The 19,720-nt window shown below is 47.5% G+C and overlaps 1 protein-coding gene across 1 annotated transcript in view; it reads right to left on the bottom strand.

Annotated features, from left to right (window-relative positions):
- Positions 1 to 18,408, bottom strand: part of HS3ST2 (heparan sulfate-glucosamine 3-sulfotransferase 2) — a 102,573-nt gene extending 84,165 nt beyond the window's left edge. Inside the window, exon 1 of the mRNA XM_032242939.1 lies at positions 17,453 to 18,408. Within this exon, the coding sequence (XP_032098830.1) occupies positions 17,453 to 17,931 (479 nt within the window). The 5' untranslated portion in view covers positions 17,932 to 18,408. The remainder of the gene's footprint in view (positions 1 to 17,452) is intronic.
- Between the last annotated feature and the right edge of the window lie 1,312 nt (positions 18,409 to 19,720).

The following is a 19,720-nucleotide window of genomic DNA, read 5'->3' as shown; positions in this document are numbered from 1 at the left end:
TTCCCATAGGAGTATATATTTTTCTTTCATCTGCTCTGCTGGATTCTGCCAAGTGAATGTCTCTTTATTTTTTTTTTTGTTTGCTTATTTAAATAATTATTTGTAAATTAATTATTCTTATAATCACAAAAGATAAAAGAATATGTTGGAGACAATGATGGCAGTAGCAGATCCCACACATCTCAATATGTAGTATGATTGTCATTATTGTGGAAATAGACAAATATAAATAACTAAAACTGGCCTTGCAAAAGTCCACATAGGCTAACAACCATGGAAAAATGGAAGGAAATAACAAATGTCTTTCTCTCATGGGCTGGCCCAGAGGAAGAGCCTTTGGAGTAGTAGACTCCCCAAACAGGTCTGGTGAGCCTTCTCTCTGTCCCACCTTAATTTATGAAGTGACACCATCCTCTGCCCCTCCTTCCCGCTTTGTTAATCTATTTCCTGGTCACACTCTACCTTTGACCTTCTTCTCCAGCTATACGTGGTCCTGGGTCATTGCTGCTGCTTCCGTGAATTTAATTATCATCCACAGGCTGGCAAGACACGCATTCTTGCCTCCAGTCCAGGTGGCTTCAGTACAATCACCCAAGTGTGTGCGCTGACAACCACACAGGTATTGTCTTAGTCACCTAAGGAAAGAAACCCACTCAGCCTCAGCCAAGTGAAAAATTGGGGTTATGGAAGAATGCAGGGGTGCCTTGTGGATAGAAAGTGCAAGCAACTCAGCCAGGCTTTAATGGCTACTCTCTCTGTTAGATACATTGTCTCTGTGTCCAATTCCAGATCAACACCATTGATGGTCCATCTTCAGCAGAGGCTGAGGAGTGAGGTCTTGTAGCACCTGGGCCTCTGGGAAGCATGGGTTCTCTCTACACAGTACTAAGAAGAGGGAACTGTGGGCATCAACAGTCCAGGGTAGATGTTCTCCCCTATCTCTGGGGGATGCTTCTATCTCAGTCCTTAGGCTGTCTGGTGGTCAGAGGGTCATCGGTGCTGTCAGTAGATTGTGAATTATCCTGTTTGGGGAAAACCCTGGGATACCCCTTCCACTGTGGCTTGTGGCTCATCTTTCCTCATCTCATATCCCCTTCAACTCTCCCCGGGACCTCAGGTGGATCTTCCTATCCACCAGCATTCACTCCTATTATGAGATGCATTTCCCATAGCTGCCTTCCAGCTCTCATGCCTTTCAGTAGAGGCCTGGCTGGACATCTATTCTGGCCACCCTGGCCTCAGACCACAGTGGAATCTTTCCAGCCTTTACTTCAGACCCCAGCATCATTCAGGAATGTGGATGTGGGATGGGGAAGACTTGAATACTACCCACATCCTTGATTCTAACTCATATTAAGGTTGAAAGTTTAGGGAAGTTTGTGAATCCCCAAAATGTGAGGGCTGGGTCTCTTTGATCAATGGGAACCTCACTCTGTTGAGGGGTGTTGTTGGATGTCCACCAGTTGCTGAGTTCTATAATCAGGAATGTTTCTTGAACCGTTTTATTTTTTAATTTTATCTTCAGATCAGGGACAGTGGCTCATGCCTGTAATCCCAGCACTTTGAGAGGCTGAAGCGGGAGGATTGCTTGATCCCAAGTGTTTGAAACCAGCTTGGGCAACATAGAAAGACTCTATCTCCACTAAAAATTTAAAAAACAAAAAAAATTAGCTGGGCACGGTGGCACATGACTGTGGTCCCAGCTGCTCAGGAAGCTGAGGTGGGAGGATCACTTGAGCCTGGGAGCCCAAGGCTACAGTGAGCTGAGATCGCACCAGTGCACTCCAGCCTGGGCAACAGAATGAGATCCTGTCTCAAAAAATAAAAATAAAATATAAAAAAAATTATCTTTGAAATTATCATATAGTAAAAAAGTCTTTTTATTGGTATTCACTCTATGAATTTTAACATATGTATAGATACATGTGACCACCACCACAATCAGGTACAGAGTTCCCTTTGGGGTACAAAACACCCAGAAAACTCACTTGTCTGCCTCTTGTGGTCACCCCTCCCGCTGCCCTAAGCCCTCGAAACCACTGATTTGTTCTCTGTCATTTTCGTTGTGTCTGAGTGTGTTATAGAAACGGAAACATACAGTGCATAACCTTTCTTTCACTCGGCATAATGCCTTTGAGATTCATCCAAGTCACAGGGTTTTTAAGGAACAATAAACAAAGGCTTTCCATAGGTGATTTAAATCGCAATTAAAAAAAAAAAAAAAACTATTAGAGAGCAGATCTCAGAACTTATCAAACCTACAGTCCAGGTACAAATTATGTGAAACTGATCCATGGAATAAGACCTAAAAATACTGCGTAGCTGAATCTTTTCCTCCAATTCTTCACGTCTGCACTTGCTTTCCCATGATGCCCCATCCATTTGCAATTGAAATTGGAATCACAGCTTTTTAAACCACCCAGACTTTGTAATGTCAGCCAGACCCTCCCAGGCTATTGATAGACCATGACAACCAAACATGATAAAATAATACAGTGGAATCAAAGCAGGGAGGATCTTAGTAGATAGGTCAGCATGTCTCAAGATATGGGATATGTACCACTAGTGGCTAAAAACAAATTTGGGTGGCACATGATATGGCTTTAAATGTCATCTAATCACATCATTAGAAGATAATCATCTTTCCTTTTCCATTCTATTCAAGTCTTCCTCTTCCATCCTGGAGAAAGTCTTCGTTGGGTGCTAGAATGTCACTAATGCCTTTCTGATAATTTTTGATCTCTCTCTGGAACAGCGAAATAGGCTGCCTCAGGTAGAACAAGGCATAGGCAACTGTATTGGGCTGGAATTGAACTGCCTTGTTTGGTTTTCACTGCATTCGTTTTATGACTACATTCTATTTCTGGTAATAGATGAGGAGCCTCATTTAGGATGGTGATATGAAGTTTCAATTTTAAGTAAATGCATTTGAGTAAAAGTTATGAGTGGACCTCAACTGATGTAAAGTAAATGGAACTATTGGTAGATATGTCCAAAAAACAAATCATGAAGATGGCACACAAATGACTGAAGGATAGGAGGCAATGTGTTAGACTTTGTAAAGGATGTTGATGACCCCATGCTTGGGGAGGTTTGTAAACAGATTGCCCCAGAAGCAAGGCAAGGTTTGGATGGTCTCCCACCTCTTCCACCAAGGGTTCATGCAACCAGGCTATCAATACTGAACTTAGAACCAATCCCAACAAACCTCCATTTGCATCAAAGTTTTGCTTGGCTTTAAAGAGAATTGTGTCATCTCTGAGGCCACCTTGGCAGGTATCCATTCTCTAGGCCTCTCCGCCCAACCATTCCAATGTTCCTCTGTCAATCTGCAGGTGCAAAGTACTGATCAAAGGTGAAGAGATATTCTTTACAGGTGATCTTTAGGGTGCACTGCTCATCCCTTAGCGTCCTCCTGTTAGCAAAACCACATGCTCCAGGTTAGACTTCATCCAAACCACCAGAATCAGAGAGACACTCACCTTTTGGGCAAGCAAGCTCATCTCTAAAACAAGAACCTGTGAGCACCTCCACCCGATTCAGGTGGCTGATGCCAAGAGAAGTGTATAGATGGAGGGGAGGCTCTAAGCTGTTCCAAATATGTCATTGGGAGCTGGAGGTAGTGACCAAGTTGCAGAGAGCTTCTATCCCACAGAGAAGCAGTGACATTTCAGCCCACAGACATGTTCTGTTTGACCCACAAGTATTCTATAATAGTCGTGAATCAGTAAGATGTGATTACAAGTTGAGAGTTCACTTTCTTTAAAATGCCATATTCAATCTTTTTCTTTAAAAAAAAATGCCATAGCTGGGAGATCTGGCCATGCAAAGATGTCAAAAATATTGTTTAGGACTGACTATTGTCTTCTAAATGGGACAATCAATACTCTATCTAAATGGGACCAAATACCCTATTTAAATGAGACTTGTATAAATGTGACAAGCCCCCACCTATTCTTCATAACCCACAGCCAACTTCATTCATTCATTTATGTGCTCAAAGAGTCCCTAAGGATGTTGAGTTTGTGATGTCGTCACTGCTTCCAACTGCTTCTCCAAGGGATAGGAGCTCTCTGCAGCTTGGCCACTATCCCCAGCTCACTAAGATATATTCAGAACAGCTCAGAGCTTCCCCATCCATCTACACACCTCCCTTGGCACCAGCCACCTGGATGGAAGGAGGTGCTCAGAGGTTCATGTTTTAGAGACTACCTTGCTTCCACAGTTGTGATTTGCATGATGCCCAGATTTGAGACCCTGTAAGTGGCTTTGACATGAGTATTCCCCAGAGTCACTTCTGGTTATTTTCTCTTCTTCATCCTAGGCAGGAAAGAACAATGGAATTAAGTCAAGCTCTTTCCCTCTCCATGAGATGAGTGACAAAGATTTGGCCAAGTTACCCAAGAATTTCTTGTTAATGGAGACGTTTGTGCTAGAGAAAATACAGGAAAGGGAGGCTAGAGTAGGGACTGCGCCACCACAGAGCTTTGTGATGACTTAACTCATTTTTCACGGAATTAATAATTCAGATCCCACAGTGTTTCAGCTAGAAGTGGCCATAAACTGCAGAGAGTTTAACCAACCACTTCTGAAAATGGGGATTGATCCTAGGAAATGCTACCTCCACTTTAAGCCATCTCGCCTGAGCAAAATGAAAGCTGTTAGATGATTTCATATCTTCATTAAAACCATCAAAGCAGAAACACGCTGCAAAGAGGCTGCCAAGGCAGAGAACATTTCCCCATGCTTCAGCAGCTTTGGGAAAGTTGGAGAGATTCAGATTCTGACTCTCTTGCAGGAAGGTGTTAGAGTGCTCAATTCTGCCTGAGGGAAGCCACACATGCAAACCCCCTACACCGGGCAGTGTCATCACCTCAGACACCTCCCCATACATGTTGATGAGGCTGGAACAGGAATGAGAAACAGGGTGGCTCCCATTGAGTGACATGTGCCTTTACTGGGTTGGAGCAGGGCTAATTTAACATTTAACAGATCTCAAGAGGTTACCTAAGAACTCTATATTTATAAAAAGGGCCTCAAAGATCTCTAGAAATGGGGAACCTGCCATCTCGCACCCATTTGGGAGTGAAGACTCCAAGCTACAGTGGAACATAATGTTCTTTGGTTAGTTCAGGAACATCCATAGATACACAGGACCAGTCAAGCCAGGGGCTGTATTGGGAAGTATATTTGGTTCACACTCCAGCTTGTCACTTGTAAGGAAGAGCCTGAAAGATAGCAAGTCCTTACTAGGAACCTGGGCTGAGCACAGTGGCTCACACCTGTAATCCCAGAACTGAGGAAAGCCAAGGCAGGAGGATTGCTTGAATCCAGGAATTGGAGACCAGACCGGGCAACAAGGTGACACCCTGTCCCTAAAAAAATACAAAAAGTAGCCAGGCACGATACCTCATGCCTGTAGTTTCATACTAGAGAGGCTGAAGTGGGAGGATCGCTTGAGCCTGGGAGGTCAAGGCTGCAGTGAGCCATGATTGTGCCACTGCACTCCAGCAACAAGACCTTGTCAGAGAGAGAGAGAGAGAAAGGCTATCATCATCATCCTCAGCAGCAACACTGCTACCATCATCATCACCAATGGCGTCTTTCTTGAGTCCTCTCTCACACGCCTGGCCCCATGCAAGCCATCAGGAAATCCTCCCACTGTCCCTTCAAAGTGCACCCAGCATCTGTCTCCTATCCCATCTCTCTCCGCCAGTACTGCTGCAACCACTTTTGCAACAGCCCCTAACCAGTTTTCCTGCTTCCATCCTTATTCCCTTACATGGCAACTCAAGAAATCCTTGTAGAGTGTAAGTCAGATCATATAATGCCTTAACACTATCCAATAGTCCTGCATTTGCTCAGAGTAGAAGGCAAAATTCTTGCAATGGCCTACAAGGTCCTGCACCATCTGGCCCCTGTTACCAAGTTTATTTCCCAACCCTTGTGCACTTCTTGTGCTCCCCACCCTGGACACACTAGCCCCTGGGTTTTCCTCAATCATGCCAGCCACCCTCTGTCCTCAGGGCCTTTGCATGTGTGTTCCCTCTGCTAGAACGTTCTTCTCCCAGATCACAGCATGCTTTGCCTTCTCACCTCCTTCAGATTGTTGCTCAAGTATCACCTTCTCCACTAGGCCTTCCCTAACCACCCTGTTTAACATTGCAACACCTTCCGCAGACCAAGTACTCTCTCCCCTACTTCCCTGTATTTTCTCCATAGCACTTATCGCCATCTGGCATAGATATGTTTGACTTATTTATTGACTATCTCCTTCTCACCCTGTAGAAAGTAAGCAGTATGAAGGCAGAAATTGCTATCTGTTTTTTTTTCGCTGCTCTTTCCCCAGTGACTATGTGACTGGCACACAGTAGGTGCTCAATAAACACCTATTGACATAATTACCAAGTCACCAGCATCTGTATTCCGCATTCTTTCAGAACGAGGTGTGGCAAGCTTCATAAAGGGGTGGACCAGTTTGTAGCCCTGGAGCAGACTCTTCAATTCCTAGTCATCCCTCATAGATAGGAGTATCCGCTCAAACATGCTTATTGAGCACCCACGGTGTGTCAGACACCGTTCTGAGCTTCAGGGATACAACCATGAACAAGAGAGACAAAGTTCCTGCTCCCTTGGGGAGTTTTCAGGCTAGTGGGGGAACAGTAAGGAAAACAGAAAATGAACACAATAATTTCAGGTGGCAGTGAGAAGTAAGAAGTAAACAAAGCAAGGCGGTGAGGAAAGAGAGAGTGATGAGGAGGTGAGCCAGCCTAGACCAGAAGGCTGAAAAATGTCTCTTTAAGGAAGTGACGTTGGAGCTGGGACCTGCATCATGAGAAGTAGCCAGACATGAGATATTCTTGGGGAAGAATAATCCCCGTGGAGGAACAGCAGGTGCAGACACCCCAAAACTTAGGCACTGGCTCTCTTGAAAGCCTCTTTGACCCACTCTGGGCCCCTCCTCTATGACCCCGCAAATGCTGGGAGTTTTCTCTCTCTCAGTAAGTCTGACTACTGAATTTCTCTGCACATTCATTTCTTTAAAGGAGAGATTAATTCTCATTATCATCTTCATTTCTCCAGAGCTTAGCATATTGCCTGGCACATAGCAGGTGCCCAATAAATTCATGCAGAACTAAAGTGATCTGAAATAACTTTTTTTTTAAATGAGACAGAGTTTTGCTCTTTTTTGCCCAGGCTGGAGTGCAATGGCGTAATCTTGGCTCACTGCAACCTCCGCCTCCTGGATTCAAGGGATTCTCCTCCCTCAGCCTACTGAGTAGCTGGGATTACAGGTGCCCACCCACCACACCTGGCTAATTTTTGTATTTTTAGTAGAAATGGAGTTTCACCATGTTGGCCAGGCTGTTCTTGAACTCCTGACCTCAGATGATCCACCTGCCTTGGCCTCCCAAAGTGCTGGGATTACAGGTGTGAGCCACCGCTCCCAGAATAAACAACTTTATTTTGTGATTTGACTGTAAATAGAGGTAAAAATCATGAAGTGAATGTATTTAGAAACAGCATCCCTACAGGGTCCCCCTCATTAGTCCCCCGACCAACAACATTTCTATCCAAGGAAATTCTCTCTGGTCATTGAGGTCCAAATAACTTAACACTTTCTCCAGGAAGCTTTCCAAAATTCCCCTAAATGAATTTTCCCTCCTTTCCATACTACTTACTATAGCTCTCCTTGTATCTTTAATATGGTACCTAGCTTCATTTGACTTGTGTGCAAACTTCCCATGAACATCTAATAGCCTCACCAAACAGCGAAGAGCCCAGAGGCTCTGTGTTCTATTCATCTCTGTGTCCTCACCATGGAGCTCAATAAAGGTATGATGAAGAAATCAATGACCAATAATGACAGCTAACAGGTTTTTAATACCTCCCGTGTACCACAGATGTTCTGAGCACTTTTACGTGTTGTTGTTCATTAAATCCTCACAGCAACCCTAGGCAGCAGTCAATATGATTAGTCCCAGTGTGCAGACGGAGGAACTGAAATAGAGAAGCCACTGGTTGGCCCACACACCTTGCATGCGGTGGAGCTGAGATTCCTACACATTCCTTCTGACCCCAGAGTCCGAGTTTTTCATAGCTGTGCAGAAACTGCCTTCCATAGTAGTTTCTGCATCTTTATCTCCATTTTGAGTTAATGCTTGGAATCTGGGCTTCTCTCTCTCTCTCTCCAAGAAGATCTGTCTTTGTATTGCTTCCAAAAATGCCCTTGTACCACCATGGGCCGTTGCTTCAATGCCCACTCATCTCTCCATCAGCCCCAGGGTTGATCTGGGGTTCCTTCACCCAGCAGCAAGCACTGAGGCTAGGAGACAACCTGAGCTGGCAGAAAGCCACCTCCCTCTAGTTGGCCATCTGCCCAATTAAAGGCAAGCTTGGGAAGCCCTGTCATCATAAGCACCCTCTACATTGCCTCTGTTAACAATATAAGGGAAATTCCAGGGACCATTTTCTCTGCAGTGGGTCTCCTTTTACGTAGTTAAAGGCACACAAAGAAGTTGCATTGTCTTCCACTCTTGATACAGTGAAATTATATTGCCTGAGTGACATCCTGCTCTGCCCTGTGTGTAAGCTTCATGTCATGTTTTTAAGCCTCATGTCATGTTTTCCAGAATGGAAGAAAAGATATTTTGCATCCTGAGATTTTACAAAAGGGACATTCTGTCTCACATGAGCCTCAAAATTAAAATAAAGAAGAGCCCTGTGCTCATCTCATAAATTGCTGATTCCCTAGTGAAGACAACTTTATCTCTGACTTTTGCGACACTGCCGCCTACATATACCTCAAAATCTATGTGGATGCAATAATTGTGGAGAATACTGCTGACTTTCCACCAGTGAGAATAATGAAGAAACTCATTGTAACCCTGTGAGTTTACACTGTCTTTTAAATGTCCACCACCCCCTTTATTCAGAGAACCTGGCTGTTGGGAAGGCTACACTCCCTTGTAAATATTGCAGGTCAAACTCTCCTCTTAGTGCTCATGTTTGTTCTGAGTTTTCTTTTGGTTCATCTCTCCCAATCACTAACATATTAAAGGAACCTGAAAAGCTAGAAACAGTCTCACCCTGTCACCCAGGCTGGAGTGCAGTGGTACGATCATAGCTCATTGCAGCCTCAAACTCCTGGGCTCAAGTGATCCGCCCACGTCAGCCTCCCAAGTAGCTGGAACTACAAGTGCACGCCACTATGCCTGGCTAATTTTGTTTTTCTTTTTTAGCGATGCAATCTCCCTGTGTTGCCGAGGCTGGTCTGAAACTCCTGGGCTGAAGCAATTCCCTAACCCTGCCCTCCAAAAGTGCTGGGACTACACCTGTGAGTCACCGCATCCAGCCCGTCATTAGATTTACTTAAGCTGAGTTTTCAGCAAACTCCAGCAATATTTCCCATAACGTCAGTTGTGTGCCTCATTTTAGGTGCTGCATAGGCCTACTAAATACCACCAAATCACACAGATACATGTATTATCTCTCCCTCTTCACTTTCATTCCTTCTGATTACATCAAGAAGAAATGTCTCACATTGATATTGTTACTTATTTGACTGCTCTTAGTAGTATCCCCTAGTATCCTCTTTTAAGCAAAGATGGAAAATATTGCAGGCTTGGAACATTCCAGCCACACTAGAGAGGAAAAATTCCATAACAGTATTTTGTTTTCAATCTAACTTATTTTTATGATCACTTTCTAATTATGGCAAGTGTTGTTGGTTTCCATTTAGGGTGGCTTTAAAATAAAGTTGCTTTTAAACAATATTTATTTTAACTATACTTGCACAGTATGTGTTAGATTTGCAAATCCATAGCATATCTTTAGAAGACACATAAAAACAGGTATCTATGGTTGCTTCTGGGAAGAGGAACGTCTTGGCTGAAAGATGAGGTAGAAGTGAAAGGATTAATTTTTTCTGAATACCCTTTGTCACTTTTGAATTGCACTATATAAATATATGGGTGTTTTTTTTTTTTCTTTTCTTTTCTGAGATGGAGTCTTGCTCTGTTGCTCAGGCTAGAGTGCAGTGGTACAATCTCAGCTCACTGGTTCAATCTCCACCTCCCAGGTTCAAGAAATTCTCCTGACTCAGCCTCCCAAGTAGCTGGGACTATAGGCACGCACCACCATGTGTGGTTAATTTTTGTATTTTTAGTAGACATGGGGTTTCACCATGTTGACCAGGCTGATCTCGAACTCCTGACCTCAGGTGATCTGCCCACCTCAGCCTCCCAAAGTGCTGGGATTACAGGCATGAGCCACAGCACCCAGCTGAATATCTTGCCTATTCTAAAATATGCACACTGAAGGGAAAAACTTGTTCTTTGTGAAATTTAATTTTTAAATGGGTTGGCTTAAGCAAAAAAATCAAGAAGGTCAAACAGGATGGCTCATACCTGTAATCCCAGCACTTTGATAAGTCAAGGCAAGAGGTTTGCTTGAGTCCAGGAACTTGAAAACAGTCTGGACAGCAAAACAAGACCCCGTCTCTACAAAGGATTTTAAAAATTAACCAGGTGTGTTGGTGCACACCTAGAGTCCTAGCTACTTGGGAGGCTGAGGTGGGAGGATCACTTGAACCTGGGAGGTTGAGGCTGCAGTGAGCCTTGATTGTGCCACTATACCCCAGCCTGGTGACAGAATGAGTCTCAAAAAAAAATTAAGAAAGTAATAGTGGAGGTCATGCCAGGCTTTGGCAAATGTCATGCAGGTCCCACAAGAATGTCTGAAATCTGAAAAATATTCTCCCTCCCAAATAACTTAGCCACCCTCCCTTTGGAAGGCAGCTTCAGAGGTCCTTGAGCCTCCACCTAGAGCGGACACACCTGGCTTTCTCACATGGGGAGTGTTCATGATGGTTGGTGGCCATGGGCGCTGAGGTAGAATCATTGTCAGCTCCTCTGATTTGAAAAGCTTAGGAAGATACACCTAGTGGACCCATGCCCAGGAAATCCATGTGATACTTGGGCTCCAGATCACCCGACCCAAATCTCTGTCTCATGTGCCCTGGAAGAACGTGCTTAATAATAACTTCCCTGTCCTCTGTCCTCACCCTATCCCCTTATCCCACTGAGAAAGCTGCTGGGAGCACAGCATTGAACCAACAGCCCAGCAATGTAGCTTGACAGAGAGCAATTACCTTGGAAGCACAAAGTCATTTCCCCTCCTGGGTGGCTTTTCCCCACCTCGTCAAGCTGCTTGTGAACTTCACAGTGCTTCAGCCCAGCCCTGCAGCCCATTAGGAGAACAAAGTGGCAGCTGAGCCAGCCTATGGCAGCCTGGCACCGAGCCTGGCCAATGGAAAGCATTTGACAAATGAATGGATTAACCTGCATCAGAGTTAGCTCCAGTGGAGACAGTGAGTCCCACAGGTTTAGGTTGCTCGCATGGCCTGTCAGCCACTATAAGGCTGATTCGCCACCCCTCAAAACCCCACCCCCCATCACCTGCCCTGATGGACAGGTAGAGATGACCTCCCCCCAAGTCCTCCAGCAGATCCAATCAATAGGGAGCTGTGTGCTCCCACCTCCCTCCCCACTCACCCTGTCACTCAATCATTTAGGAATGATTCATAGAGGTCTAACCAAAGGGAAAGACGTTATTCTGCAGCTCTGCACACCAGATACACAGAACATTACCAAAACATTACCAAAGCATGCAGGTAATAGCACCTGTTGGACATTGACTCTGCTTCAAATCTGTTGGGGCCCTTTGGATGTGTCTCCAGATGTGTGCGAGGTACAGCGAGTGCCTCTGTACAGCAGGCCATGACGGGCAGGTCCACCATCACATTTTATCTCCTGTGAAGCCCCACACCTTCCCTAATTTCAGGATAGTTGCTTTCAGGGAGATGGCATGAGTAACATTCGAAAACATAAAATGGATTCAACTCCTGGACCAATCAGAAGAGAACCCTGCTGGCTACAGAGACAAAGCAGGGTCTAGTCGCTGGCTCTTTGGAAGGTTCAGAGGGTCTAGGTTAGGCTGGGGAAGCTAGGTCTCCCAGAGAGAGGTCATTTCAGGAATCACTATGGAAACATCCTATCTCTTCGATCTAAGACACCATCAATCATAAGATACTCGTGAATTTCAGAGATGTTAAACATGCTTCTTAGAATCTCTAAGTCCTACTTTCACATGTACAAATCCAAAACAGCCTTAACAAGGCATGTGGCTGGAAAGTACTGAGGCTGTCGGCATCTTCTCCACCTAAATGCTCCCGTGCCAAGTGATATGGTTTGACTGTGTCCCCACCCAAATCTCATCTTGAGTTGTAGCTCCCATAATTCCCACACGTTGTGAGAGGGACCAGGTGGGAGATAATTGGATCATTGCTGTTTCCCCCGTACTGTTCTCATGGTGGTGAATAAGTCTCACGAAATCTCTTGGTTTTTTAAAGGGGTTTCCCCTTTTGCTTGGCTCTCATTTCTCTCTTGCCTGCTTCCATATAAGACATGCCTTTCACCTTCCGCCATAATTGTAAGGCCTCTTCAGCCGCATGGAACTGTGAGTCTACTTAACTTCTTTTTCTTTACAAATTACCCAGCCTCGGGTATGTCTTTATCAGCAGTGTGAAAATGAATTAATAGACCAAGGCTTTGGGGTAAGCCCATTCTTCATTGCAAACTCTCGCCAGTCCTTCTCAGCTCCAAGGGGAAGGGAAATTAGCTCTTCAAAAAACTTCCTTAAGTAATGACAGTTCTCCTTGCCCATTCTGAATGTTCCTCCGTGCCTGACAAGAACTGTACATGTGCTGGCACTAACTATTAGGTCTCCAGCATGTTGCAAGGCTGACAGAGTGCTGCAAGACAAATGGGGGGTTTATGGACTCAATGGTTTCATTTAATCAGAGTGTGTGATGTCCGCCTGGACCAAGGCAGGGAGTTTCTGTATAAAGGCCTAAGTCTACATAGATGCTGCAGTTGTGCATGCAGGTGTACGTGTGGGGGTGTGCACGCACATTCATCTGTGTGCACACCCAATGAGCACAGATGTCTGTTTCATGTGTTGATCAATTTGTTAAGAGATGATAAAACTGTCTGCATTAACTACTTCATGCAGGAGGCCCCTTACCTTCTGCCTTTGATTTTAATTTTTTCTAAGGTTTGCGTTTCCAGAGTTGGGCTTTGCAATTAGAATATAATTTCTTGATGAAAATGTACTGGATAATGCGATAGATCTTATTCTGTGCTTTTTATTCTCTTTCTTAGACTGTTGCCTCTGGGGCAATTACACTGTTGCCTTCTTTGCTTGCACCATCCCAAGAACATCTTTGATGCTGAACAAATAAATAACCAGAGTTGTGAAGTGAAGTCTAAAATTTATAGAACAGGCTCATCTATCAAAATTTGGACACCAGAACACAGTCAATTATCACATATTAACTTGCTCTTGTTGGCATTTCAATGCATTTAGAGAAGATTCACTTCTTCCACACACACATTCACCTGCCATACCGAAACACTAGCAAAAGAGAGAACACTTCAGACATAACTCAGCTTTCCCTGTGGCTCTAAAAACTGCTACACACAGCAAAGCTTACATCTCCTTATAATGACCCTGAAGAGTCTACTTCACATCCAAACTTTCTTAGAATGGAGGACATCCTAAATATAATCTTAGATTTGGGAAAGCATGTTTACATAGATTGTCTTAATTGATTTTTATAAGATTGCAAAGCAGTTCAGACACCATTCCCATTTCACAGGTGAGCAAGCTGACATGCAGATATGTGAACTGACTTTTTGTTAACATGAAAGAAGAGAAGGAAAGAAGGCAAGAAGGAAGGAAGAAAGAGAGGAAGGAACGGAGGAGGAAGAAGGGAGGTAGAAAGGGAGGGAGGGAGGGTGGGAGGGAGGGAGAAAGGGAGGGAGGGAGGGTGGGAGGGAGGGAGGAGGAAGAGGGGAGGGAGAAGGGGAGGGAGGGGGGGAGGGGAAAGTATGGAACTATCTTTATAGCAATTGATTAATTCCTCAGCCCCATTTAGTAACAGCAGCAGGATCAGAAACTAGTATTTTTAATACTGATGGAACTAATGGTGATAACAGGACTGTGGCAGTAATTAGCAGCAGTAACAGTAGTAACATTACTGTCTTATCTTTATATAGCATAGAATTTTCCAGGGCAATTTCACGTACAGTTTTGCATTTATTCTTCACAACAAGCTTCTAGGATAGTCACTACAGGTCCCATTATATGATGAGGAAGCTGAGACTTGGGAGAATCATCTTTCTTCAAGTCACACAGCACCTAGGTGACCACCTCTGGTCTTCTGACGGTGGGTCCTGTCCTGGTTCCCTCATTGGTCTGATGTTGCTTTGCCCACCTGTCCAGGCAGCTAGGAGATCTCACCCTGCAGCTCTTATCTCCAGGAGGAAATGTCGGCAGGGTAACCCAGGCCAGATACGTAGGTGAGGTAAGCATCAGAGATGACATCGCAGAAAGACAGCAAATTGGAAAGAACCCACTGTGGAAGGCTGAGCTCTGCAGTGGTGGCCTGAACTGGACTGGTTCCCAAGAATGGGATCAGGCTGAGGACAAGAAGGTGCAGACTCTGTCTCCTGGTCTCTCCAGATGATGGCGTATCTCTGGCTATATCACTCAGCCTTCAGCTTTATGTCCATTCACCCATAGAAAGAAGCCCCTCCTTTGGGTTAAGGGTAAAACTTTTGTTTTTCTACTATCTGGATTTCAGCCTCTTGACCAGGAAGTTATCACCAGGGGCTTTGATGTGGGCAGATTGTACTGAGATCCACACTGCCTACAACTCTGCATCTCCCCTTTGGGAAAGCACAGTCCACTCCAATGGGTGCGAGGGTTCTTTGGCCATGTCTTCCCAGTGGACACTGGCTTTATGATGGCAAGCTGCGAACTGACAAGGCAGTGGACAGAGAACCACTGTACATGGCTCATGGAATTCAGGAAGAAAGTGAGAACGTGGGCTTTAAAGGATTCCAGAAATCCCCATGATTTCTGCAATTAATGCATATGACTTGGCCATAATAAAGAGAAATATACAGAAATGTTCTTTACATACAGAAAGATGTTCTGGAGATTACCAAAACAGCATCCAAGTGGGGTAGTATAACCTTGCACAGAAATGGCAATCCACAGGCTAAACACTTGACTCTAGGGGTGTGGATTCATAACTGAAAGAAGCACAAACCACACAGCCCTTTCCTGACACTGGAGGCTCCCAGCCTTCCTGGTCAAGCAATTGTGACCAGGGAGAGGGCAATTATGACCAGACCTCTAGGATGATATTTTACAAATATAAAATGGGGAAAGGTGGTAGAGGGGGAGAGGAGAGAGAAGCGGAGCTGTCAGCATGCTTGATGTTAAATAAAACCTACCAAGACTCAGCTGAGAATTTTAGCAGAATCCAAATGTGCTAAAAAAAAAAAAAAAAAAAAAAAAAAAAAAAAAAAAAAAGAAAAAAAAGAAATGGCTCCCATCTCTAAGGTTCACAGTTAAGCTGGCTTAGAATCACACATGCCAAGGTTAAAAATAAAAAGCAGCCATCCCTGAATGACATGGGCTTTGGGATGGAAGCCTGAGTTATGTTGTTTAGTGGTGGAAGGAAGAGAGGGGAGGAAAAAGAGTCTGGGTTTGAGGGTATAGGTATTTATTGGAGGCCACACTATCTAAAACCCAGATGCTCAGAATTTTGCTGTTTTGCACTTAAAAGGCACTTCACATTGGCAAAAGGTTTCATAATGATCTTCAGATTTCCCATCGAGGAAATGTTGGCCTGCATTCGAATGCAGCCATGGCTGACCCACTCAGGGCTCTGCTGGTCAACGTGTTTGCCTCCCCCATCCCGGGGTCTGGTTCAGACAGTGTCCACACACACCTAGACGGGATGCCCATGAGTCACCGCTTGGAAAGCACAGTGATCTATCAGCATTGGCACAAAGCCAGATCTGCCACTCTTTGCCATCCTACCCTATTAACCAGCATAATGGTGCTGGGGCCACCCACAGGCTCACTAGTCCCTGCTTGGCTGCAATGGGGATAGACATGTGTCTGCCTGCTATGGGCAGTGCATGACCCACTCTTTGTCCCCGCAACTACAACCATTGCGGGTCAGGAGTAACCTGCAAAGGTGCTAAATTAGGCCCATGGTCCCCCCATTTTTGGTAAATCCAGGGCCTTCTATTATAAGCACAGGGGGTCCTCTTTCCAATGAAGTTGTCCCTTGTCCAATATGCATATGACCTCTACTGCCTAAAGCCGTAGATAAAAATAGCAGATTTAGCCTCAGCTACTCTGTCAGCTACTATGTTACCCCTCCCCTATGCAGATGTTTCTAGAAAGTCTTGAAAGGGTCAGATGAATGGTGAGAATTCTGTGACCTATGTGTTACAGGGAACCCAGACATTACATCACCCACACGCGGGCCAGTCCTACACTTCAGCACCATACAGAGCTGGGGAGGCAGACGGGCATTGAGGAGTGGACCCTGCCACCTTACAGAAGCTTTGGTCTGTGCCTTGACACCCCCAGTGGGGATAATTGTCCTTCTTGGCATGCATGGGAAGCACAGACAGTCTATGCATAACTGGCTGCCCCTAGGACCCTGGCCAGACTTCACCCACAAGTGCTCACCTTCAAACTGCTGGTTTAGAAGCATTACTTAACATGAAGTGTCTCTTTTACACCTTTAAGGCACTTTAGAAAAGCCTTGGAAGGTATACAGGACAAGGACTGTTTTCTGCCCATTGAGATGGATGAGAAAAGAGGCTGAGAGAGCTTAAGAAGCTTGCTCAAGCTTAAGTGACAGAGCCAAGACTCGAATCAAGGGCTCTTTCCACTACCCCAAGACCACTTACCCAGGGTCAGTTACTAGGGGGGCGAGGGGGAAGAGTCTCAGCTCGGATACAGCAGCAATACCTGGGTTTGAGATTGAGACTCCCTAAGGCACCTTTCTTACCAGAGACCTCTGGGGATGTGCTCTCATTTGGCCTGAACTATGAGGACCTTTCCCAAAGAGACCCTTGCTGCAAACGGTTCTGAACTGACTTCCTTTTCTCAGGGTCCTTCAGGTGTTGGGGACCAGCAAAGGCCTAAAGAGGGTCAGGATGGGGCGGCGTTCAGAAAGCACACGTCTTTGCCAGTCCCTTCCTTGGGCAACCCAAGGGCTGGTCACAGAGGAAGCCTGCCCTCCAACTGGCACTTAGGCTTGACTGGAGATCTCCTTTCTTTTCCAGCGACTCCAGTGACAACAGGGAACGCCCTTTGTAGTTCCAGAAACTGCCCGTCTAGATAATCACTGGGAAGTTCTGGGTAAATCCTGCTAGAGTCTCCCATAGCCCCACGTGTCAACCTGAACCCATACAACGAGTTGGGTTAAAAGATAGAGGAAACACAAGAGACGGACGGCTCTCCCGATGGAAGCGATCAGAGACCCGGCGCACGGAGTGGAGCTCCCGATCCTTACCTGTACCAGTCCAGCCCGCGGCCGTAGTTCCTGTCGAAGAAGTGGGGCTCCGTGCCCAAGGCCCGCACGTCCGGGTGCACGCGGATAAACTCCAGCACGGCCCGGGTGCCCCCCTTCTTCACGCCCACAATGAGGGCTTGGGGCAGCCGCTTGGTACCCAGCTTGGGTGAGCCGGAGTGGTTGGAACCGGAGAGACGAGGGGCGGGAACGGTGGGAGCGCTGGGAGCGCTGGGCTCGCTGGGCGTCGGCCGGGAGGGATCACAGGGGCGGGACTTCTGGAGAAGTTTCTGGCCGCCCGCGCTGGGGCCGCGGAGGCAGCGAGGCGCGCCCAGGAGGCGGCTCCGACCCAGGTCGTCGCAACAGCACAGGAAGCTGTAACACAGGTAAGTGCAGGAGAGCGAGAGCGTGAAGGCGAAGAGCAGCCTGCGCGCCCTCCGCGGCTGAGGTGGCCCCGCGCGGCCCAGGACCCTATAGGCCATGGCTCCATGGACCCGCGCCGGGGGTCATGGTTTCCGAGGGGGCACCGGCGGCTGAGCTGCTGTAGCCCTGCGGTCGCCTAGAGGGCTCGCGTGGCTCTGCCCGGGCGGCGCGGGTCGGACGTTGGGGGCACCGTCCTCTCCAGGCGCTGCTGGCCGGGGCGCGCACGGCGCCCCGGGATCCCGGGGGCAGCGGCTCCTCGGGGAACAGGCGGTTGCATTTCCAGCATCTCGTGGTCCTAGGCGATGGGGCTCCGGGCAACCGGGCGGCTCGGGCGCTCCCTGGCTCTTACGTGCGCCGGGTTCGGAGCGCGCCCAGCGCCCGAAGCCCCATTCCTGATCCTCGGAGCGCCGCGCACGAAACGCTTGGCGGCGGCGCCGTTGTGCCGGATAGCGGGTGGACCGGACGGTGGCGCTGGCGCGGGCCGTGATCTGGCTCCTCGGGAAATGCCGAGCGGAGTGCGCTGCCGGCTCTATTTAAGGAGTCGCCTGACGTCAGCCGCGCGGGTCCCCCGAGCCCGCGCCGCGCCCGGGGACCTGGCCCGCCCCCTGCGCCCTCACTCTCTTACCCCTCCCAGAAACACAGCACGCGATCCCTCCCCACGCAGGCCACTCCCTACGGAGCCCCAGGCCAGGTTGGGGCGGTGAAGAGAAGATGTCAAGGCATGGTACTCCTCCGGTGGCTGAACACCCCACCACGCGGGCCTCTCGACACCCAGGGGCAGGAACCCAGGTCGAGATCGCGCCGACATCCAGACCACACAGACCCAGACGCAGACGCAGGCACCCTTCCCTGGTGCGCGGTCCCACCACCTTGACCCGTACACGCACGCACAGGCACAGAAGCACTAGCCCAGACACACCCCCACATCCACGCGGGGGCGGGGTGGAGAAGTCCCCTAACCTGGACCCAGATATACCGACAGGGACACTCCCCCCGCCCTCGACATCTCGCCAAATGCACACACACAGCCCGGAATCGCTCACCGAGCGCACGCCCGCCCGCCCGGGACTGGGACACGCTCTGTAGACGGCATGGGTGGAGGAGCCGAGCGTGAGTGAGATTCCGTGACTATTCACCGAGCTTCTTAGGCCCCCCCCGCACGCTGACTCACACCCCGGCGGCTCGCTCTGTCTCACACCTATGAGGCACGCTCGCACCCCAGCCCATTGTCACCCCCCTATTCCTGGGCCTGGCCGGAGAGCGAGCCCCGGAACCGCAGACTCCGCGCCAGGAAGGTTCCTTTCTTAGCTGCCGCCGCCTAGCGGTAGACTGCTCCCCGGGGAGCTGTCCAGGGTACTAGAGGGTCACTGAGGGCTGAATCCTGAGGGCTTCCTGACGCAGAGACGCTAGGAGGAAGAAACAGAATACAAAGAGAACGTATCCAGGAGCAATTCCACTTCGAATGATTGATTCCTAAGTGAATGCCCACAGGATAGTTCTCGGTGACCATGCCCAGAACAGGCTTGAGTGACCATCTCCAGGACTTCCCTGAGGGACCACACTAGTACTTTGAATCGGCATCCTGCATCAGAACAGGCCTAAATAGCCATGGCCAAGAGCACAGCTGAGAGCTGAGTTGTCCTTCAACAACAATGCCAATCCCAAGTCACCACGTTCGGGTGTTCACAAAGTGAGTCCGCCCCCCACCCTGCCATAGAATGTCTAGATGACCACCATCAGCCCCCACCTCCATCAGGTTATAACTGACTTCCTTCCTCAGGGCATAAACTGATCATTAGGTTCTGTGAACCTCAGCCCAAACCAGAAAATATTTTGTCTCCAAACCAG

The sequence above is a fragment of the Sapajus apella genome, unplaced genomic scaffold (genome assembly GCF_009761245.1).
Source record: "Sapajus apella isolate SASKATOON/1434 unplaced genomic scaffold, GSC_monkey_1.0 scaffold51, whole genome shotgun sequence".
In the NCBI taxonomy this organism is placed as follows: domain Eukaryota; kingdom Metazoa; phylum Chordata; class Mammalia; order Primates; family Cebidae; genus Sapajus; species Sapajus apella.
The sequence above is the reverse complement of the archived record's forward strand: the minus strand, read 5'-3'. Positions and strand labels throughout refer to the sequence as shown.